Source organism: Larus michahellis, chromosome 9, assembly GCF_964199755.1.
Source record: "Larus michahellis chromosome 9, bLarMic1.1, whole genome shotgun sequence".
Lineage (NCBI taxonomy): Eukaryota > Metazoa > Chordata > Aves > Charadriiformes > Laridae > Larus > Larus michahellis.
In genome coordinates this window covers 31,562,388-31,584,415 of record NC_133904.1, presented here as the reverse complement: position 1 = coordinate 31,584,415, position 22,028 = coordinate 31,562,388, and the positions used below count along the sequence as shown (strand labels likewise).

Below are 22,028 nucleotides of genomic sequence, written 5' to 3'. Positions count from 1 at the left end.
ATTCATGGTTCCCTTAATTTTGCAATTCTTTAAAAATAAGCTTTTAGTTCTTCAGATGCATGCAACCAGCTAGAAAAACCAAGTGGCACCATTTATTGCTCTGGTAGGCAAAAGATTTTAACAAGATTAGGCATGTTAGTATCCCTGACTGAGGTAAAGGACACAGCTGAAAAACAGAAAAGCCACAACAAAAAAAATAATCTTCATTTAGGGAAAAACTAGTACATCTAGGATACATTATATAAATAAATTAATGGAAAATTGTTTATATGTAATTGTTGAAAAGCAACACAGCAAGAAATCAGTCTCTCTAAGTAGCCGGGTAACAAAAGGAATGAACCTAATGGCCAGCGACCCAGCAGTGCCTGCCTGCCACCCGGCTCCCCGCTTCTCCCTTCGCCTCTGAACAAACCTCCTGCCTAATTTCTAGAGGACTAAACCTTTGTCATGGAGGAGGAAGGGGGGGAAGAAGTGGTATTTATTATTTATCCGTAGTCCTAAGTCAAGACTAATTAATAAGTTAACTCTGTACAACTCGCCATTACTCCCTCTGAAATCTTTTCATTCTGCTGTCCTTACACTTAATAACATTTAAAGTTAAAGCCCATTAATCTGAATATCTTCCTCAATCCCCAACTAGACGCTCATGCTTTAACATCACTAAAAAGAAAACAGCAAGTAAGCGTTACATTCAGAGTTTTCCATTTAAAACCAATCTCCTATTAGACGCGCAAACACTGAACTAAAACAAGGAGTGAAAGCCACATTTGTCATAGTTGTAATTACTTTTCTAAACTGTTGAATCAGACTCCCCAGTGCCGCATGAAGCTGGGCTAATTATAAAAGAAACCTCTCGCATTTAAAGTTAAATTATTTACAATTTGCCCTTCAAGTAAAGTACAATTCTAGCCACGGATCAGATCATGAAAAAGTTGTCTCAAGAAACACACATAGGTTATTTAATAGAGCATGAAATCCACAGAACTATTCGAAACGCTCAAGCTGTTAGAGAGATGTTCAGCCTGAAATTCTTTAACTTTCTAGTCTCAGTTTGTGCTATCAACAACAATTCTTCAACAAGCTGCCAGAAACAAAGAAATACATACTGGAGATTAAGATGTCATTCACACACCCCCCACCCCTGCCTTTAATATTCATTCTTCAATCTAAAAAACAATACGAGAGTGTAGAAAATTTAAAAATATTCAATGATAAGCAGAAAAAAAAAAGTTGATCACTTGACATAACTGGAGATGACTTTCTAAAGAAGAAAAACACCATTTATCAGGTCATCTATTAATTATGAAAACATAAATCCTTAGGCAGAATCAGTTCATTTCTTACAGTCTTATCTATTTTGTCAAGCCACCAAACTCCCTAGCACGATAAAAGCTGTCAGGCGTCTACAGTTGAGGGTGCCTATTTTAATTACCAGGAATAGGTAATCAGCTGTGACATCAGTGTACGTGTGCTGAAGCAAGGCTGCTCAGGAGACTTTCAACAATTAGTTTGCAAAAGTTTCACAGGACCCTGCTATTTTTGCTGATACAAAAAGGCATTAGTACATTTCAAAAAACCACAACACCCCGCTTTTGCACTGTCAGATGATCCTTCTTTAAGAAATTCAGGTGATCAACTGCAGAGCAGAAAAAGGTAGGCGTTACCTACTTGGCTCTTTTTTCTAAGCACATCACTTGAGTGATGCAAATCGTTTTTATAAGTACAGTAAACACATAGGTAGCAAAACAACAAATGGCAAAGCATTTACTCCACACAACTGAAAAATAACGTATATAACCTGTAAAACAGAACTGTCAGGCTTAATAAGAAAACACGGTTGCAAAAGGTGTACTGCAATCTGAGCAAAAGTGGGGCTTACTTGACAGCGTTCAGCCTACACACGCGATGACAGAGCAAAGGGTAATTACAAGGCAATATAAGATTTTCTTATGTGAATGTATCACAGGAAAATAATAAGCTTTTTTTATTTTTAATAGCAGTGGTGATAAATGTGATTACTTGCTAGCAAGTCTCCTAACCTTGCAAATAAGACAAGGTGGAAGAGAACATTTAAGTAACAAGAAACAATTTTCCACTTAGTTATGAGTTGTCTCCTTTAAGACACTTTTCTGCAGCCTTGGCAGAAACTTAAAATAAATCCATACAGAGAAGATATTTAATATCTTTGTGAATTTCTGTCACTGAATCCGTTCAGATGGTTAATCCTGCTAAAACTTACTTTCCAAACACACAGTAGTTCGGAAAACCTACCTTCATTACAGCCACTTACTAAACGTGACGAGCAGCTACGAATGCTCTAGACATCAATCCTCTCTTGTTGTTTTGGGTTTTTTTTCCTTTGAAAAACCCACAAAACCATGACTTTGGTCTGGTCGCAGTAAGAAAGAATAGATGTCACATGAACTATCTGAGCTTCTGTAAGTGCACAAAAGGCCTCAGACTTACATACCAGACGTGGACACGTACCATATTCCAAATACTTCTATCTAGACGGAAGCGTGCTTTGTGCAAAATAAAACCCTGCAAATTTCTTTTAAGAAGAAAAGGACTTCTGCTTAGTCTTTTCTCACAGTTTTGCGCGCTTGCTGCATTTACAGTATACTTTACTTACTACTTTATAATTTTGAGTGAAAGTAAAGCTGGATATATGAAAATTTTGGAGGGAAAACGGGCTAGACAGACATCATTTGGTATTTTCCCACAGATTTTACTTGGTAGTGCTTAAAGAACCTACAGTCCCTACAGAAATAAAAGGACAAATCAGGCTTGAGTAGAAAACATGTAAACACTTTTGCTCTAAAATGATCTGCTAAAAATAAATAAAAACTATTAACAAAATTCTTACTCTTTCAAAAAAGAAAATCCAAACCCACAAAACATATCTGAAACTAAAATAGTTTTCTAGATTGAAATGATTCAACAGTTATCATTAAATACCATTCTCTAAGGGCAAGCCCCATACTACTACCTTTATGACGTGACACTCTAAATACTTCAAAAAAAGCTATCTGGTTTCCTCCCTTCGAAGTTTGATTATAAATGCTTTAAGCTATACTCAGTTATATGTCGTCTTACTTCCAGCATGTTCTGTTCTGCTTTTCTCTGCACTAGAATAAAAGCATGGAAGAATAGACATAAAACTTATTTTCAAGTGTTGGAAATACTTAGCCAGACGATCAGAAAGTTCAGACCCCCAATGAAGACGTGCAAAAAGGATATGCTCATCTTTTCTACAAACTTATCATGTTCATCTTGTGTTTTAGGGAAATTCTGAATGTCATTCTCTAGGCGCTGGATCTGATTGTTCATTGAATCCAGGTTGCTCTTCAGAGTCTGGGCTGAAACTAAGAAAAAAAATGACAATGAGTAAAATGCTTCCAAATTCCAGAAAGGGTATCAGAAGGGGAAAAAACAATGTCAGTATGAAGAGTCTTGAGGAGAATAATTCCATTAAGTAGACACACATTTTTCTGAATTACTGCTCATAAAAATCCTACTCTTCATAAAAATTAAGTGAAAATATCTAATGTAATACACCAAATCATCATATTTAATGTTGAAATGTCACCACTTAATTCTACCATTAGTTCAAATTATTCAATTTCTATTTAAATTTATTGGTAAAAATTTTAATATTTCATTCTTCTAAATCTAATTCAAAGATTAAAAAGTAAGTAAGGTTCAAAGAGATTTTACCTTATTAATGCATGTACTTGGTTAAATGAATGATCTTATTAATGCATGTACTCAGTTACAGAAATGATTTAAGAAATAGACATGGAGAAAAGATCAAATATTTTTCTTTTATTGAAATTAAACTGATTTCTAGAAACCAACATCTGTGAAATCCTCTGTTAACATCGAAGGTAGATTTGAATAATAGAAGCTACTGATGATTAAAAAGAAGTAAAGGACTCGCAGTATAGCATCCAATAAAAAATAAAATAATAATAAAAAAGAGAGGCTACTCTAAAGAAACACTCTGTCATACGTTATTCTAATGTAAACCACTATTTCTGTCATTTGTATTAAACAACCACTAACTGATACATGGTGAGAGAAATCTCCACTGGAATCCTTGACATCACGAATTTGAGGGTGAAGCAATACCACGCCACAAAGAAATTCCAGAACCAGATGACAGTGACAGAGTGTCTGCAGAGAAGTCCCTGGTCAAATTGTAATATTAAAAACAAACTGAATCCATAATACTGAGTTTTGTGACATAATCCACAAAGTCCACTTCTCGTTCTCAATTTAATCCTAAACAGCAGTCTGGCAAGCACTTCCTCTCAATTTAAAGATGCATTTTAGAACCACATTCTATCTCGTGTTCTTTGTCTCCCCTCGGAGAGTTTACAAATACATGCTCTCGAGTACAAGCAGACAGTCTCAGCACCCCCCTTCCCAAAGAGCACTGTAATATTTGCACCGTTTCACGTCCTTCCTCTAAATTGAATGCAGAGCATTTCAAGTATACTCCATGTCAGAGGCCATATAAACTCTGCAAACTACTAAATCTTTAATGACAGTGGATATAATCCCGGTCAGTTCTTAAAAAGACAGTGCCACGAACAACTTTTGATATGTGGAATCAGAGGTGAGAGCATCCAGCACATCCTCTACTCTTCAGTAATTGGCCAAATCAATGTTCCTTATTGACTGCAGGCACCTGCTCTACAAAGCAAATGCTGTAGATTTGCATGCCACCTAGCACAAGGTTTCTTTGCTAGTCAAGACAAGCACGTGAATTTTTAGCTTTTTTTAAAGGTGTTTCTGCTTTTTATTATTTTTTGATGGTAAGCCATTTGTTCAAAAAACTGCATAGAGTTTTTTCAAAAGAACGGTTTATTTTCCTATTTCCGTGCAATTTAAAAACCTGTGCTATGACTATGTGAGATTAAACAGTAGCAGGAATTTGATTTAAGATGGCTTGAAAAACAGTATATAGGAAATAAAAATCCTCTAAATAAGGAAGCTGTTCCCAGAACAAAATTAATTCTATATTCTTTGTAACGATTCATATCAGCCATCACACCACCGATTCAACTTTTCATAAGCACACGCAAACACATAAGGCACCGATACAGCTGTCTTTATCACAGACATAATCTTGATTTTATTCTCAATTTCATCTATTTTATACTGGGTACCAAGGGAACTACTAATCATGTAATGTCATAATTATAGTGAAGCACCTTTTTAAGCTTAAGTGAACCAGGGGGGGAAATAAAGAAGTCTATACAGACCACAGCATCCTTGAAGCTATTATCTTAACATTCGAGAGTTAACCTTGAAACCAACCCCTAAAGCAGTATGAACAGTTATGCACGTTATGGCTGCATTAGTTCAATCATTTGCTATTATTGTCAGAAAAGGAGCACACAGTTTTGCTTGAGCTGAAGAACTGGAATTACTATAATATTTTTATAGGCTATTACATAGCTGGATAGGGAGACAAACAGCACTGGAGTAAGATGTTAGAACTAAAAAATAAATTAGGAAGACGCAAATGGTAATTTTGTTGGTAAAAAGAATAGCAGCTGGTAAGTAAATAAGGAACATAACAGATAAAGTTTAACTGTTTTCAGCAATTTGAAAATATTTAAATGCAGGACCGCTTAGCAAGAGTAGTAGCTTATTTTTGTCTGAAATCCAAAAGCGCAAAGAAATGCAGCAAGCAATGACAAATAATAAGTCTTAGCCTCTGTGATTAAAATGGAAGAAAAATGTTTTCAGTAACTCTGCTTTATAAAACTAAGTTCAGAAAACAGTTCAATTAGGTGTATGCTGACTTTGAAAGTACGAAGGAACTCCATCCAAGCAAGAAGGCTGCATTCAGCAGCTGTGCTTCCCATAGCTAACCTCTACATTCGCACTGAATTACCAAAAAGTATTGTCGAATGTCCATTTTCGCATACATTCTTTTGGCTAGCCCAACCAAATGTACAAGCTCCCATTCAAACAATTTATGACGCTGCTGTTCTGCAAGACAAGCTTAAAAAGACTACATAACCAAAAACGTATATATAGACTATAATAAAATATCTGCATTTCCTCCCATAAAATTGTTTTATTCGAGATTTACTACTTCACTAATGTGAAGAGGAGGCAACATGAATACCTTTTACTCTTTCAGGGAAAATCATTTCTTAAAAGTCTTGCAAGGTTCTAATTTATGAAAGCATAAACTCTACTTGCGGCAAAATGCCATTTTGAAACCGTTCCATAAATGCACATACTAAGACGTCTGTCTCTATCACTGTGCTCCTCAGAGCCGGTGATCACAAGACAAAGGCTTGTTGACCTTCAGTTTCCTCATCATTCCACACAAAAATTAGGCATCCGAGTAGATCTAGTCTAAAAATCCACAGGAAAGGTAGCAGTTGGTCTTCAGTGGCACACGAGCACAGTTCAAGGACCCACACCGGGACAGGCTCTCTGTAGCAGTAATTATGATACTATCCCGTTTAATACTGCAGCAGGAGAAAGCAGCCAACTAAAACCAGTACACAAATATCTGCCTTCAAGACAGGAACAATGAGGCAAATACTCAAGAGACAGGAAAAAGAAGGAAAAAAAAAAAATCAGCAACAACCACCAGAAAAATCCCTCTAACTCCTACACACCCTAGAATGAGCTGTCCCAAAAAAAGAAAAAAAAAAAAAAAAAAAGGAAAAGGAAGCATCCTACAAGAAGCCTGGACATTCTCCTGTATTAGCAGGGAAATATTTGCCATATTTCAAAAGTAAAACAAATCAACGGCAATAAACAATTTACCTTCACCACCCTCACAGCTTTATAGGAGAATTAAAGTCCCCATCCCTAGTGGAAAGGCCAGCATTTAAGAAATGGGAAAGTTTGAGAAGTCAAACGAAAGTCAAATTTGCTGACACAGGAAAGAGTGGAGGCAGATAGCAGAAACAAGTTTACAAAAGGATTATTTAGATTTATATACAACAGGTCCATAAATAGATATCAAAAGGAATAGGCAGGGGTGTAACGCTTAGTATGTGTCTGAGAACACACGCGTCTGGTGGGGGAAACGGCCTGGAGGAACGGCAGCGCCCTCCTGAACAGCACGGGGCAGGGCATCAGATTGGATGGACACCGGGCACTTATAACACCGTTATGCCTTAAGGCAAAAACCACATAAACTCCAAAACCTATATACGGACTCATCTTTGAGGCCAAAGAGAGGAAAAAAAGGCAGCAAGATTTATCAATCTGTACCAAACTGTATCAGACGGGTTCCTTATTTGGCAATAAGAAACGACTCGCTTGTGGAGAGCGGCTGCAACTCTAAGACGGAAAGAAATACCGCATCTTTAACAGGAGTACCTCAAACCACCACAATAAAAGAATTTATGAGAGGAAAAATCCAATACCAGAAATTAAACATGTGTGCCTCAACTAACTAAAGCACTATCACGCAAAATTACTATTAACATATAGGATTAATACAACCAAGGTGAATATGAAGTTATGCATATTAATATATTATCAGATTCTTTTTACGTCAATGGAAGACTAATAAAAGCACCTACTAGATTTATCGATATTCTTTCTGCACAAATACTGTATGAAGCCCGATAATCATGCACCATTAAGTCTGAGTGATTAAAAGATTATTTTGTATATTATTATTTATTTGTAGTCATTGAAGAGAAGGCACAGTGACGTTTCGACATGAAGGATGATAATTTTTTTCGTCACTATACTATTTTCCCCATATTAATTCCTCCTCTGTAAAAAAAAAAAATGCCATCCACTTATTTTGGAGAAAGCAGTTGCACAGACCACACGCTAAGGCAGGCTTAGTGAATGTCTGCTAGACCACTTAGTCCTAGAAAATGCTACGAGCAGTTAATCTCATGTTAATGTCAAGCACTAGCTAGTCCCCACAGTCAAGCTAAGCATTTTATATTTACAGTAATACGGTAATAGTACCAAAGGACAGACTAATCCTTTCCAAAATGAGATTGCGTCAGACTAAGAGCCCTCCCCTATAACAAGGGATGAACTGATGCATTTAGCTTCGGTGCGGTGTCTCTTGCATAACAAACGCAAAAGGTCTCGGATCGCGATGCAAAACAGGGACGGCCACGTCCTCGTTTAGTGAAAACTCTAAAGCGAGAGCCCAAGGACATAAATGACTTCGGTAAGCAAGGGCAAGTCTATATGAAGCAAATGAACAGTGGATTTGTAAGTCTAGACAGTATTTGTGCCATAACCACATTGTGAGCATACTAATGATTATTTCTTATTGCCTGAGGGCAGACGGAATTAGTCTTTCACGAAAGTCTGAAAAACAGTTTGAGGGGAAATGGGTGAGCAAGTCCACAATCTGCAGGAATTACAATCATTGATTACTCAATTCATACCATGAAGTAAGTTTATATTTATTAAGAGAATAAATGTTCCGTTGGAGTTAGGGGAACAGTGCAGCTACAGCCTGCTGAGGATGCTGAGTAGCGCAGCGCGTGTGCGCGGGCACCTGCGTGTATCTCAGTGTAGGCCTGTATATGACATATGTGTGTGGACAGATCTACCTGTACTGGGATAAGTCTCTCATGGGTATAAAATACATTTATACACATATTTGTGTGTGATACAGGTGTACCAGGACATGTATCTCACAGGCACGTATGTATATGTACATGCATTTATACGTGTGTATACAAACACACATATAAGTAACAGGCAACAGGACAAAAGGAAACAGCCTCAAGTTGTGCCAGGGGAGGTTTAGACTAGATCTTAGGAAAAATTTTTACACCAAAAGGGTTATTAAGCATGCTATCCAGGGAAGTGGTGGAGTTGCCATTCCTGGAGGTATTTAAAAGACGGGTGGATGTAGCACTTAAGAGATACGGTTTAGTGATGGTTTTTGTCAGAGTTAGGTTGATGGTTGGACTCGATGATCTGAAAGGTCCCTTCCAACCTGGGCAATGCTACGATTCTGTGATATATATCTCTATCTTTGATATATACTACAGCATGTCCATATCACACAAAACAACCCATGCCTAAAGCTTCATGGCTGAACAGCTTCCGGACTCACAAGCAGTACAGTTCCCTTAATGTGTTATTTCTCAAGCAATTAACATGTCACTATTCATACTAGAAATCTTTACTAACACTCTATCCCATCTGCAGGATATAAGCTATGCTCAATCACATTGTCACACTCTGGTATACAGATAAACTATTGTGCTACAAAGGCAAATCCAGCATTAGAAGAATGATTCTGAAAAGCATGGTACAAATATGCCTTCGGTCACAACTCCTCCTCAAGGCGGGGGGGGGTGGGGGTGGCGGGGGAGAGATATCACATGCATTATTGCCTCTATCAGAAACTAGGTCTTCACTACATGTTAGCGTGATAGACCTAGAACAAACTTCGACAGTAAAAATAGCTCTGTATTGAAATGTTTTCCCCAGAATGGTCACTGAACTCAATCATCAGACATTCCGAAGAAGAAATTAAATGAAGACTCAAGACAGCTGAAGTCAGACAAACTCTTAAGATTGCATGCAACCAAGCCCACTAATGATAACAAGCAAGCACTCCTCTTTACAGATAAAGATCACGTGTTTTTAACAGAACTTAGGCAGAAGTAAAGTAGTATTGAAAAGGACATTCTTAGGCCAACAGTGTCTAAATTCAATGCAGAACCCGAATTATAGCAAAAGAAGTTATAATTAAGTGCAAAAGCTCAGAAGAAGTGTTAGAAATGCTTAAGAGGGGAGGTTTAAACACCTTGGGATCAAAGCAAAAAAAACTAGAGCACATCCTAACCAGCTAAGGCACATCCCCATCCTCTTCTTCCAGAAAAGGGTAAGCTTTCTGACACAGACTACTTACGCTGAACAGTCAACGCATCGTGCATAACACTTTTTCCTGTAAATCTTCCACAGATTTTTCCCTGAATCTCTGTAAAGTTTAGAAAAAACAACTCTGCCCAAACAGTAATGTTTTGTTTATGTATTATGACAACGTACTGTAAATGAAAACATGTAATTCGAAAAAGCTTTAAAATAGAATTTTTAACAGATACATTTCACACATAGATGTGCATTTGTACTTCTAATTTGCATGCTAAGATTTCATTCATCAGCAGGGACTCTGCATTTTAGGTGCCTTATCACAACATTGATAGAGAATGGTGAAGCAAGGCAACGACACAGCTATGCTTTATCATTTCAGACTTCTACAGTAAAATCATTACCTTTGCTAACCAAAGATAAAGCAATTGTGCATCGATTCTATTGTCCCGGCCATTTGCAAGCAGAGACGAACCACAATTTTAAGATAAAGGCACCATGTAACAAGTCCAGCCCCAAGTAGCTCTTGGTTTTAAAGTTTAATGAGAGGTTCAGTCTAAGACACTAATTAGCTTGCAGTCCGAGATGATGTTTAATGAGGCACGTGTGTGCAGAAAGCTCTATACTGCGGTATTGTTCTCCACCTAGAGAGAGAGGAAGGAGACTCAGCAATCCTTATTGGGTGGGAGCGCTCCTCCACAGCAAAAAAGGGTCACAACCTCAACTGTGATTCAGACCTAAAATCACCACAATCCAAATGTTTACAAAGGTATATGACATCTTTGTATGTCTTATCACAGAAAGAAAACAGATATATCTGAAAGAATTTAAGAAAGTGATGACAGATTTTAAACACGCATCTGGAAAAACCTATACCACACAAGCTGCAAAGTTATAAAAAGCAAGTTTTGTGTACAAACTATGAACAGATTTTCAGCTTCTCAGAATAATAACAACAACAGCCATCTAAAGTGAGGAAATTTAATTTAAATATTCCAGGCACTGAAGTGCAAATGCCATTAACAAACTTGCCTTGACAAGTGAGAAAACCCCATTGCCTGTTAGCCTAAAATCAGAAACGTCATGAGCAGCATGTCTTCCTTCTCTCCTCTGGTGCTGAGGAAATTACAAACAGTGCTCAATCCTGAAACACTCAATATATCCACAGAACAAAAAAAAAAAATTCCTGTGGGCAGCTTATATTTAATATCAACATATGTCCAGAACTGTACTCTGGTTTAGGGAATGAATCTGCTTGTCTCAGTTCCAGCAATTATGTGCCATCGTACATGTTTTAAGAGTAAAAGAGTAACTCTGATGCACATAACGCAACTTATTAAGACATTAAGAATCAATTATAAATGGACAAACAGTGCATTAGGAGCCCAAAATGCATTACCACTATCAGTATCAACATAAGCCAGTAAAACTCCTTCCCACAGCACAAAGTCATTGATCTCCTGAAGTGATATATTGGAACATGAAATCTCTTCCTTTCTTTGGACAGGTCATATTAGCAACTCATTACTGACTCAAAATTGTTTACTTCTTAAGGTCAAAATAATTGGCAGCAAAAGACTGGTCTTCTGAAAAAGAAAAAGCCCTGAGCCCCTAAGAGTCCCTCTGCTTGAATCCTGACAAGAGTTATGCTTATTTTTGTGACCTGCATAAATTCTGTGTGCGCTAACTCCCTCCTTTCCCTGAACTCCCTTGTCAACACCAGCTTTTTCACCCAACTTTTTGGGTCTACCTCACTATGAGTAAACTGTAAATAATAGTCACTGCAGAATATAACCTTTATCAGCTGAATATGAACTGACTTTTCATATTACAAATACAAACCTTTGAGAAAACAGATGCCCCTATTTCAGAAAGGTAACCAGAAGTATTAGAGGTGATCAGTGAGGAGAACGTTGTGTTCAGTAGCATTCCCCTGGCCATACGGATATCTCCTCCAGAGCACTCCAGAAACTCACTTGACTTTGATGTTAATTTAATTACAAGTGTCTTTCAAGATGTTAAAAGTTGAGTTAATTTTGAAAACAGAGCTTATAATCACAAAATCGGTACCTATTAAATAAGAATACTGAAGCGAAACTCCCTGGTATAAGGTGTGTGTGTGTATATATATATATATATCTATATAAAAGGTGTGTGTGTGTATATATATGGTGTGTATATATATACATATACACACACCTTGTATATACATACATAAACATATATATATACACACCTTGTGTGTATATATATGGTATATATAGAGAGTATATATATATACTCCGAGGTATAAGGCAAATTTCAAGTGAGGCAAGGGAAAGAAGCTACTGGACTTTTTTGTTCTATTCATAGCATGAAGATTTGGAAGCATCAACTGAACGCGCTCAATTCTGCTGTGTTCATTTCAAAAGCCCATATTTCGCACTGTCACTCTTTCTCCATAGTCCAACTTTGCTTGGTTTGTGTACGGAACTGATGTGTGCCTGCTGTAACTCACTGTGAAGCAGCTCTGGCACACTATTCAGCAGTGCAAGTGTGCAAAAACCGGCAGAAAGGAATAAAAAGAAAGAGCAAAGCTTTTGTAATACAACCTGTCTGTTGTTACTGAACACTCACCAGAGAAGGTGTTGAACAACTTCACCCAATAGACCTCCCTTCAGGATCTCAACTTCCAACAGGAGTTTGGGCTTCCCCATTACCTGAAGCTCAAGCCGTGCTTCCAGAGGTGTAACAACCTTTCTTGCATCAAAGTACAAATTCAAGAACGCATAAGGAGGAAGTGCTGGTTTTCAGCTTTCACCTCTCCCCAGCGGCTTGTATTAAGGAATTCTAAATGGATTACATAATTTGAGAAGTCATTTAAAGCAGTCTTCAAATCTCAAATGGTTTAACTACAGCCAGAAATTCTTAAATGGTTTAATTTCTATAATAAGAAACAGCCCACGAGAGTCATTTGGACTATTCTTTAATTTTGCCCTTGATATTTAGGCTTCGGGGAGAGAAGGGGATCCTTAAAATGCATGCTCTACAACATAACTTTGTTTATTATAGAATCCAAATTGCAGCTTCAGAATTCAGAACTACCATGATTTTGCAGACCATTTATTACACATTAGAAGATAGCAACTAAATAAATCCTCAAAATCTTCACAGACTGGGAAAATTTAGAAAGCAGTTTTGCAGAGTGTAAGCCAATCCAGAATCCTACTGAGTCTCCAGCAGGATCTCTTTCAGAAATTGCACCTTGTAACTACAGCATCCAAACTATCTGTGAAGTTTCTGCTTCCCTGTCTTCCTTGCCGACACTGTCAATGAAGGAGAACATGTCTGTCAAAAAACTTTTAACGAGATGACGCATAAGCTACCATCAATGTGGTGTTGCTATATGCAAATACAGGAGAGCTACTAGAGAAAAAAAGTCGTCTTGTATTTGAGGTACCAAACTGCGTAGTTACTACATACAGAAAAACACATCGAGACATTCCAATATTGCGATTTATGTGAATGAAGAGAATGATAGAAGTCACTACGCAGTGCAAGATTGACTTTTGATTATGATGCAAAACGCCAACTTCGCATTCTATTACGGAGAGAAAAGTCACAGATGCAGGCATTAAACTTCTCACGCCAGAAGGCATTGTCTATTTTATATGCACTAATGTGCCAGATTGGGCAAAATCTGTTTCAGCAATTTAAACTGCGCAAGGTGGAAAATACTGCAGATCGCTTTGTAAAAACAGTTTCTTCTATTGCAACGAACTATAAAACTTTGTTTGACAGAAAAATGACTACTACTTATGAGTATGTTTTAAATTGCTATACCTTAAAGCAACAATGGCACAGAATGTTTTAAACTGTTTTCCCCACTCTAAAATTATGGCATTAAATCACAGTGAAGTAAAGCACTTGTACAGAATTTAGAAATTAATATTTTCTTACAGTATTTGTAATAATATATTAAGTATATACATATTTGCATTCCACAGTGCTTCTGATTGCTAACGTCCTTTCTAGAGAGATGCCTTAACTGCCAAAACCATATGCTTGCAAATTAAAGCAATAAATTTTTTGTCTCAACATGAGTGAGAAATCTGTGCTCCTGTTACTACTGCTTTTTAGTCTACTGCACAGACATAATTCACCTTCCCCAAGGCGTCTTTCACTTCGTTTTACTCAGAATGCTCCATGTTTCTTTTAACAATACTTTAAAAGAATTATTAGGTGGTATATATCAGGCACAGAATTCTGTATCTTAAGAACTGGAAAAACCCCTCATTATCTCTGAAAGAGGCTATATTATCTATATTGCGTTCACAGTTAAGCTCAGCCCTTCGCTTGGAGTTTAGCTGTTCTTGGGAGTCCTATTAAACTGCTCAGCTCACCCCAAAATCCATCTATACACACGAGGGGTCACTAACTCCTACAACGCGTCAGGAGAACATGAAGAATGGCCAACTACAGATAACAGCATTCCATACCCAGCTGTTGCTGAAGAAAACACCAGCGGGACAACACAAACTCACAAACCTTCATACGACTCCACGCAGCCCGGTAAGTCCCACTCTTGGCAGACAAAGCAAGCAGGTAACACAATATGTCAAGAACTGTTAACCGTCGGAGGAGCTGGACACAATGTTCAACTGATACGGTTATGCTTTATTTTAAATACGGCCACAATGTTTAAAACCATGAGCTGCGGATTTATAACTGTTGCCCTTTTAAAATCTGAAATCAAGTTGTTGTTATAAAACACATGGCTAATGTTCCTCCTCTTAGTTTCATGTGTTACATGTTTCTTTTTTATGATTTCTGGGAGGCTTGACACTCAGAGGAGTTTCAAATTAAAAAAAAAAAAAAAACCTATCGATTCTAAGGAATTCCAAATTCTACTTTTTACAACACGACTTTGTCCAGGAATCCCAAACTTGTTACCTGAGTTTAGGAAGGTACCTCCTGTTTTTGTTTTGAAGTTTTGTTTGACTGAACCCCAAGAAAAGGACTGAAATTTGTAAGGCGTTTAGTAAAATCGCGGATTATAAAATGGTGAGACCAAAAACCATGAAAAGCAGCAACAGGAGTAACAAGTAAAGGTAGAAATACGAAAAAAGGCTTTCCATAGTTTCAACAATAGGCGAACAAGAGGAAAACACTGCAGACTGGGGAAGGTACGTGAATATTACTTCGATCAAAAAATCCAGTTTGTCACAATCTTGTGATTTTTTTATTGGTTTTCCTTTCATACAGTCTGCTTCAAGCAAGAAGGAATGCTTTTCCAATAATCTCTTGATAGTTAATCAGTTTGACCTTTGCTTATACTTTCCAGAATAAAACTGTTTCCTAATTTATTTTTCCTTTTCATAAACCTCTAGGTTGATCTTCCATCTTTAAAAAGATCAAATATTTTATTATACCTAGTAACAGATTATTGAAGATTTTAGTACATGCACGGGCAGTTCATCTAATCCCATTGACCTTTTCATATTAAAATCCAGTTTTATGCTTTATCTGCTATTTGTTAAAAAAAGACAACACCATCCATTATTCAGATGCTGGTTCTTTATTCCTATGGGAAAATTAAAGCAAAACAGGACTTTATTTCTGTTTACGAGAAACTGAGAAAATGCATCCAAGATTTAAACGGAGTTGAATATGCTAAGTCTTGCATTTGGAATTTTATGTACGGTTCAAACTATGAGGCTGCCTTCTGCCTAAAAAGTAAGCAGCATACATCTCAAGTAATCAGACTGTCACCTGTTTAGCTCATATTTCCTTACTTAAAATTCACACAAAGATAATATTTACTGGTAGATTTCCTTCTATTTTATGCGTAACTAACTGATGCCAATGTCCTCATATCTGTAGCCAATTTATTCCAAAAGAAGCCTCCTACAGGAAAAATAAACCTAACTGTCCGCCCCTAAAACCACTGGTTTATAAAACACCAAACAATAAATAGGAAGTGAAAAATCTTCTCTTCCACACAAAGCACATTAACTTCCTACACAGAAAAAACGACGACAACTGACAGAAGAGATGAACTTTACAATTAAACAAAACCCAAAAAGTACCATGGGTAACAGTTGAAGCAAGTTGCACAAATCACGTTTTTTCTGCCAAAAATGCGCTTTGTTACAGAAAGCAAAGAAGGGCTGAAAGGGAAGTCTTGGTCATTAAAAATGAATGGTAATTTATGCTTCTGATAAGAAGTCACCACTATTTATAGGAATCGTAATGAGCTTTTATCTCAGAGAATGAAACAAATTTAACTGCAATAAAACCTCTTTCATACATATTCTAAGCATCAGGATTATTAGTGACTTTACTCCTATTAATATGCTTTCTCTCTTTTAGATGCTATAGCTTAACTAAACTTTACTAACTCTTTTGGTTTAATTCCTCAAGTCAACTTACAGAGCATCAGAGGCTATAAAAACCCCTATAAAAAAATCTCAAAAAAAAATCACTATAAAAATCTCAAAGCTGCAAGGTAAAGCATTAGCCACAGGAGAAAATTAATAAAAGATAATAACATGTGCCTGGTAAACAATAAGGCTTTGTAAAGAATTTAACGATAGATACAAGAATAAAAAGATTAAACTTTAAAAAAAACACCGCCGGAAAAGAATTACCAAGTGGTAGAAAACATTTATGGAATTTAGATAAGATGTCAAACTGCCATTTGCATTAATAAAATTAATCACTACGTTACTCGATCATAGGTCCTTGCGAACACTCTGGCCAGACCAGTGACACTTATTGGGTTAAAAAAAAAATTAAAGAAAAAAAATCAGTTTGAGGGAGTTATCTGACTCTGTACGAGAGGTCGGGAACAATCACATTGACAGCCAACAGCAAAATTAATAGCAATTGTAAAAATTCTTTGTGAAAGATCCATAGTAGTGCTCAGATATAAGCAGCCGGTTGTACACTGTTTAAGCATGTACCTTTATTTATATATGTGTGTGTGTATATATGGCACATTCAAGATGGTAATGTACAAGTTATCTCCTCAGTCTCTGTACTACCTTAAAACACAATACCATCCCCAACCCTGCAGAGACAAATCAGCTCCCTTTTGTCAATAGGTGTTGATGCCAATGAAGCATTCATCAGTGAAGAGGCAAGTGATGCATGGAGACATTTATTCAATATAAATAAAATTTAGTTGCTATGCAGAAAAACCCCATGGAAAGGTACTTGCAAAGTCTGAGAAGCAGCACAAAAATGGTATGACAAAGACAATGTCATAAATCTGTGAATAAGTTGGAGATGAAACAATACCAAAGTTAGGTTGATTGATGACCTATTCCTTAAGTCCTCTGGGAAAAAAGAGTCCAGCTCTCACTAGACTGAAGTTTAAGATAGAAGACGACAAAGTGAAAGAAAATGATGGTCTAATTAAGAAAAAGTATCTAACAGCTAACCACTGTACTGAAGAGACACTGACTGATAACACTGAAAAAAAAAAAAGAGACAAAAATTTGCAAGAGAAAATCTGGACAGAGCTAGCAGAAACGTGTACAAAACTTCTCTTCCCTTCTCCTTCCCTTCATATTCTTGTGCTCCCTCCAAGTATTTGTCCTCTGATGCATCAGTAATGCCCAGTCAAAAAACCAGTTTGTGTTATTTCCATCAACCGCTATCACATAGCCTCCGCTTTCGACAGCTAAGCAACAAGTGCGCCAAGCTGCACAACATATTTCACACAAAAAGTTACCCAACAAATGAATTAAGTTTTTTTATCATATTCACTGGGCTATATTACTGACTGACCAAAAATAAAATCAGTATTAAACATTTGACTGTACACTATAATTAAACTATACATTTCATATACAGTCTGGGATCTTTAAAAAGCGTATTTGTTATTCTATATTCAGATGTTAAATCACACATTAGGAGGAGGAACATACCATGTGTGTACACATGCGCACACCTGGGTGTTCACTCTCAAGCAACAAGACCTCAAAAGCTTAATGGTAAACTACACAACTGACGATCTGTGATTTTGTAAGTACTTCACTGAAATATGCTGTATTATTTCCACAACCTACTTGAGAAGAGAAGTTTATTACTGTTTTTCTCCTCCTCACTCCTCCTCAGGTCAATAAATACCAGAAAAGCAAAATCCAGGTGGATTATCAATGCTTACAGGTTACGTAATCCTACAATCTAAAATGAAATGTTGGAAGTACTTAATGTCAAAGCAAACAGCTATTACCTTGAGGTGTTTCATCTATTTGCTTACCTTTACTTGCACTCTCAACATGCTGCAATTCATCTGGAAATTTTAAGATGTCCCGGTAATTCTCCTCACAGATTTCTGCCAGAAAATGCAATAAGGTTGTTTTCTGATCTGATGATTTAGTATCTCGAATCTAAAAAGTGAACACAGGAGAAAACAAAGATGGAAAAAAAAAAATCACTTTTTTTTTTAGTAAAAGTTTTTCAATAAAGTGAATATTGAAGATGTAAACTCATTAGCAAAAAGTTACCTACAAATGAAACAAATTATTTAAAAAATTTCTCCCATTCTTTATAATTTAGGACTACAAAGGGAATCTATCCCTATGCTGTATTTTTTTTAAAAAGAATAATTAATTATGCTGAGAAAAAAAACCTGAAGACAGTCCATAAAGTTCTCAGATTTTAACAACATGAGTTCAGAATGTTCGCTGTGATAACAAGAAAAAACAATAGCTGTGAAGAGAGATTAAACAGAACAGAATTCAGTTCACTCCTTCAATGCCCCCCACTGCCAGATTTCTAAAGGAGTTGCTCTGAAACGCCGCAGAGCTGGACAGCCTGCTAAAAGTCAAAATTTGTTCTTTTACCAGTCCAGTTAAAGAAACTCCTTGTCGTAAATCCTTTTTTTTAATCCAAGCAACATCTACACTGTGCTACTTTATCCTAAAGACTTTCAGACAAATTCTACACAGACACATGAAATAAATGCACCCCGACGTACTGGAATACAAAACGACAATAGAAAAGCAAAGGTAATCCTAACTGCCAGTAAAGAAAATTTAATACGTCCAGTTTTATTTATGAAAAACCGCATGAAAGTTGTGCACAGTGTGAAGAAATAGGTAATTACGTATTTTCACTATCCTCTCAGCTGCAGAGGCAATTTTTAGTGGTCTGAAATAAACTAGTCTTCTTGAAAACGATAAGACACTCTCTTCTCCATTAACCTAGCCGCATTAACTGCTAGAATCTGTTATTTAAAAAAAAAAAAAAAAAAAACAAAAAAAAAAACACACAAAACACACTGAAATAAATGTTAGAAAAAAGGGCTAGCGGGAAATTTCCAAATAAACAGATACTTGTGGCTAAACCCCATGTATACGCAAAGGAATATCATGAACTTAAAAGAATGAGAAAATGAATTTAAGTCCAAATTTAGTTTCTCCATTTTCATGCAGCTATAAAGAGAGAATGCATGAGCTGACTGAAGATTTAGTGGAAGTGGAGATTACCCCTTCTTTACAAGGGCAAGACAGAGAGTAGGTGTATGCAGAAGTTCGAGATAAGCATACTTCACTTTTTGCAGAGAATTAGTATTACAAGTATATCTGTAAAGATTTTTTTTTTTAACCGCCTTTTACTAACTCATCTAGTACCGTTCTTACACAGAAGTAAGCTACAACATACACAACAAATGAAATCAAGGATTTGTTTAAGAAGAATACATAAATGTGTGTGTAAAATCTCCTATTTGTTTTCTCATTCTCTAAATCACTAGAAGTTCTAATTCTATAATCCTCATGACAGGCTTGCCATCGATGTTCAATTTAATACAGGCCTTTCAGCTTTAAGGATTACCCTGTTAAGAATAAATGAGTGCAGTCGAAAAACAGGCTTTTAAAAATATAAGGTATTTAGGCAATTAAGAATGCAATTTAATTCATACCGATTCGGTGATTAAAGACTAAACTATGCTCAGTAATGGTACGCAGTTAAAAGGTTCTAATGTGTTGCATGCATAGAAGTTTTTCCAACTTGAAAAAACATAGTAGATTTAGTGGCTAAACATCTGCACAGTAAAAAGAAATTGCATTTCAATTTGTCTGTGAACAAGAACTGTGGGATTTGCAGTCTTTGATCTCTCTGACATCAGCAAATAGATAAAGCTTTTTTTTTTCTCCTAAATGGACAAAATTATTTTGCCTTCAGATTACAACAGAAACATGTTTTGTCACCACCAGTAACATCATATTAACAAGAGTTAATATTAGCACCTGCTGTGTTGTTTAAAACCTGTAATAAACAGTCATTCGGATCTGACCCAACTCTGCCAAATGCTCTTCTTCAGCCCAGTCAAGAAACGCGCCTCAGCTGCCTTCAACCATATTTGACTTTCAATAGCTCAGACACACAGCGGGTAACCCTGAGCTCTGTTTGATCTTTAGAATCTTATACTTTAAAAATCAAGTTCCGGGCCTACTGATATAATGAGAAGATAAGGAAGATAGGTGTTTCTTGAGTGTAGTTTAGCAGATATTATTTAAATATAAAAATAGAAATGAGTGATAGGAACTGGAATGTTATCAACAGGGCTGTGTCTTTACATCCTCTGTATTCACAGAGCGTACTTGTATTCAGGTTAAATTGTTTGTCTGCTCTCTTTTTTTATTCTTCTTTAACATTTTTGACTTTATGGAAAAGACAATTACGTGCATTTTGAATTAAAAAGTCATATTTTAAGAAAGTGAAGTTTGTTTTTCTTATATCCAGTTTAAGTGTCCCTTGTTTCAATTTATAACCCCTGTCTCACTCTTTTACTGTACACTTTGCTAAAAAGCCTGGCCCCACCTTCCCAGGAACTTATAGGGTGTTGGAAGGTTGCTACGGGTCCCCCCCAAAACCCTCATTTCTCCAGACTGGACAAGCCCAGTTCCATCAGCCTCTCCTCCTCCCTTGCCAGTCACCTATGTACGTTAAACAAAACACAAAACTAAATAAAATGGGTATAAAAAAAAAAAGAAAAGGATTTTTTCTTCCCATCTGATCTGATGTGTACTGGAACACAAGTATGTGAATCCTAAAAATCCCCACCTTTCAAATGTTTTTGCATTATGCCCTCTGTATTTTCATCCTTTTAATTCTCAAAGCATTACCATATTAGAGAACTCCAAATAGTTCCCTGAGACTTGGTAAACCAACAAAACTCACCAACAGTAATGGAATTCACCATTTGGAATACAAATAATTGCTTCATTTCTACATCTCTGGCAGTGTTAACACACAGGAGTATAAAAGCTTTTGCAGAACAGTGTCTGTATATATGGCATTTGCAAAGCATTAAGAATGCATGTCACTGACCTAACGTTTTCCAAATGTATTTATTTTTAAAGATGACATTGACACTATAGTGTTAAAATTTTCAAACATAGGTTTTGATTCTATGGCTTTTCTTTATCTGAGAGACAGAATTTGGGAATAACACACTTAAAAAATCAGTAGATCAGTGCAGGATTCAGAAAGCAGCTTCCCGCTGAACGTTGAAGCATCAATTTAAATGGTCAATACTATCAGATTCATTGCTTGGGAAAGGATTAAAGATTAATAATACACAGACCACAATACTCGCAAGTACACCCATTCAAATCAAGTAATACACAGAGTAAGATGTTTAGGTCTGTAGCTCAGAAATAACATCAATAACACAAAATTCTCCTTTACATGTAGTATCTTGGTAAAAACATTTAAAACATGCAAATCATACCATAACCCACTTCCAGAATTTTTCTTCTTTTTTTTTTTTTAACATGTACTTTTGGATTAAATTGGCAGGTGTGAGAGTTAAAAGTGACAGCGAACATAAGGAAAAAAATAAGTATGTTTTAACTCTCACTAGATTGACATTTGATTATTATTATTATAGCTTAAAAAAAAGCTTTCTATTTATTTTTATGAGATTATATAACTTTTCATATCCTAGAAATCTTTCCCACGTTAACAGAAAAGGGGCTGGTAGATCATTAATAAATGTACACTAGGTAAGTAACAGTCAAACTAGATAAAGAGCTTGTCTTGTACTATTTGCACCATGAACAAGTAACATGATATTCCTTATTACATAAAATACACACTGATCCAGCTAGAATACCACAAAAGCTTTATTAAAACAGAAGGATGCTTGCTATTAGTCTTGACATGAATTCACCACAAAAAGA

The 22,028-nt window shown here is 36.3% G+C and overlaps 1 protein-coding gene across 5 annotated transcripts in view; it reads right to left on the bottom strand.

The window, feature by feature from the left end:
• DIAPH2 (diaphanous related formin 2) overlaps positions 1 to 22,028 on the bottom strand; it is a 225,110-nt gene that overhangs the window by 112,599 nt on the left and 90,483 nt on the right. For all 5 annotated transcript variants that reach the window (XM_074601955.1, XM_074601956.1, XM_074601953.1 and 2 more), the window contains 2 exons: positions 18,098 to 18,227; positions 3,242 to 3,365 (listed from right to left, as the gene is read on the bottom strand). In XM_074601955.1, the coding sequence (XP_074458056.1) occupies positions 3,242 to 3,365; positions 18,098 to 18,227 (254 nt within the window). The remainder of the gene's footprint in view (positions 1 to 3,241; positions 3,366 to 18,097; positions 18,228 to 22,028) is intronic.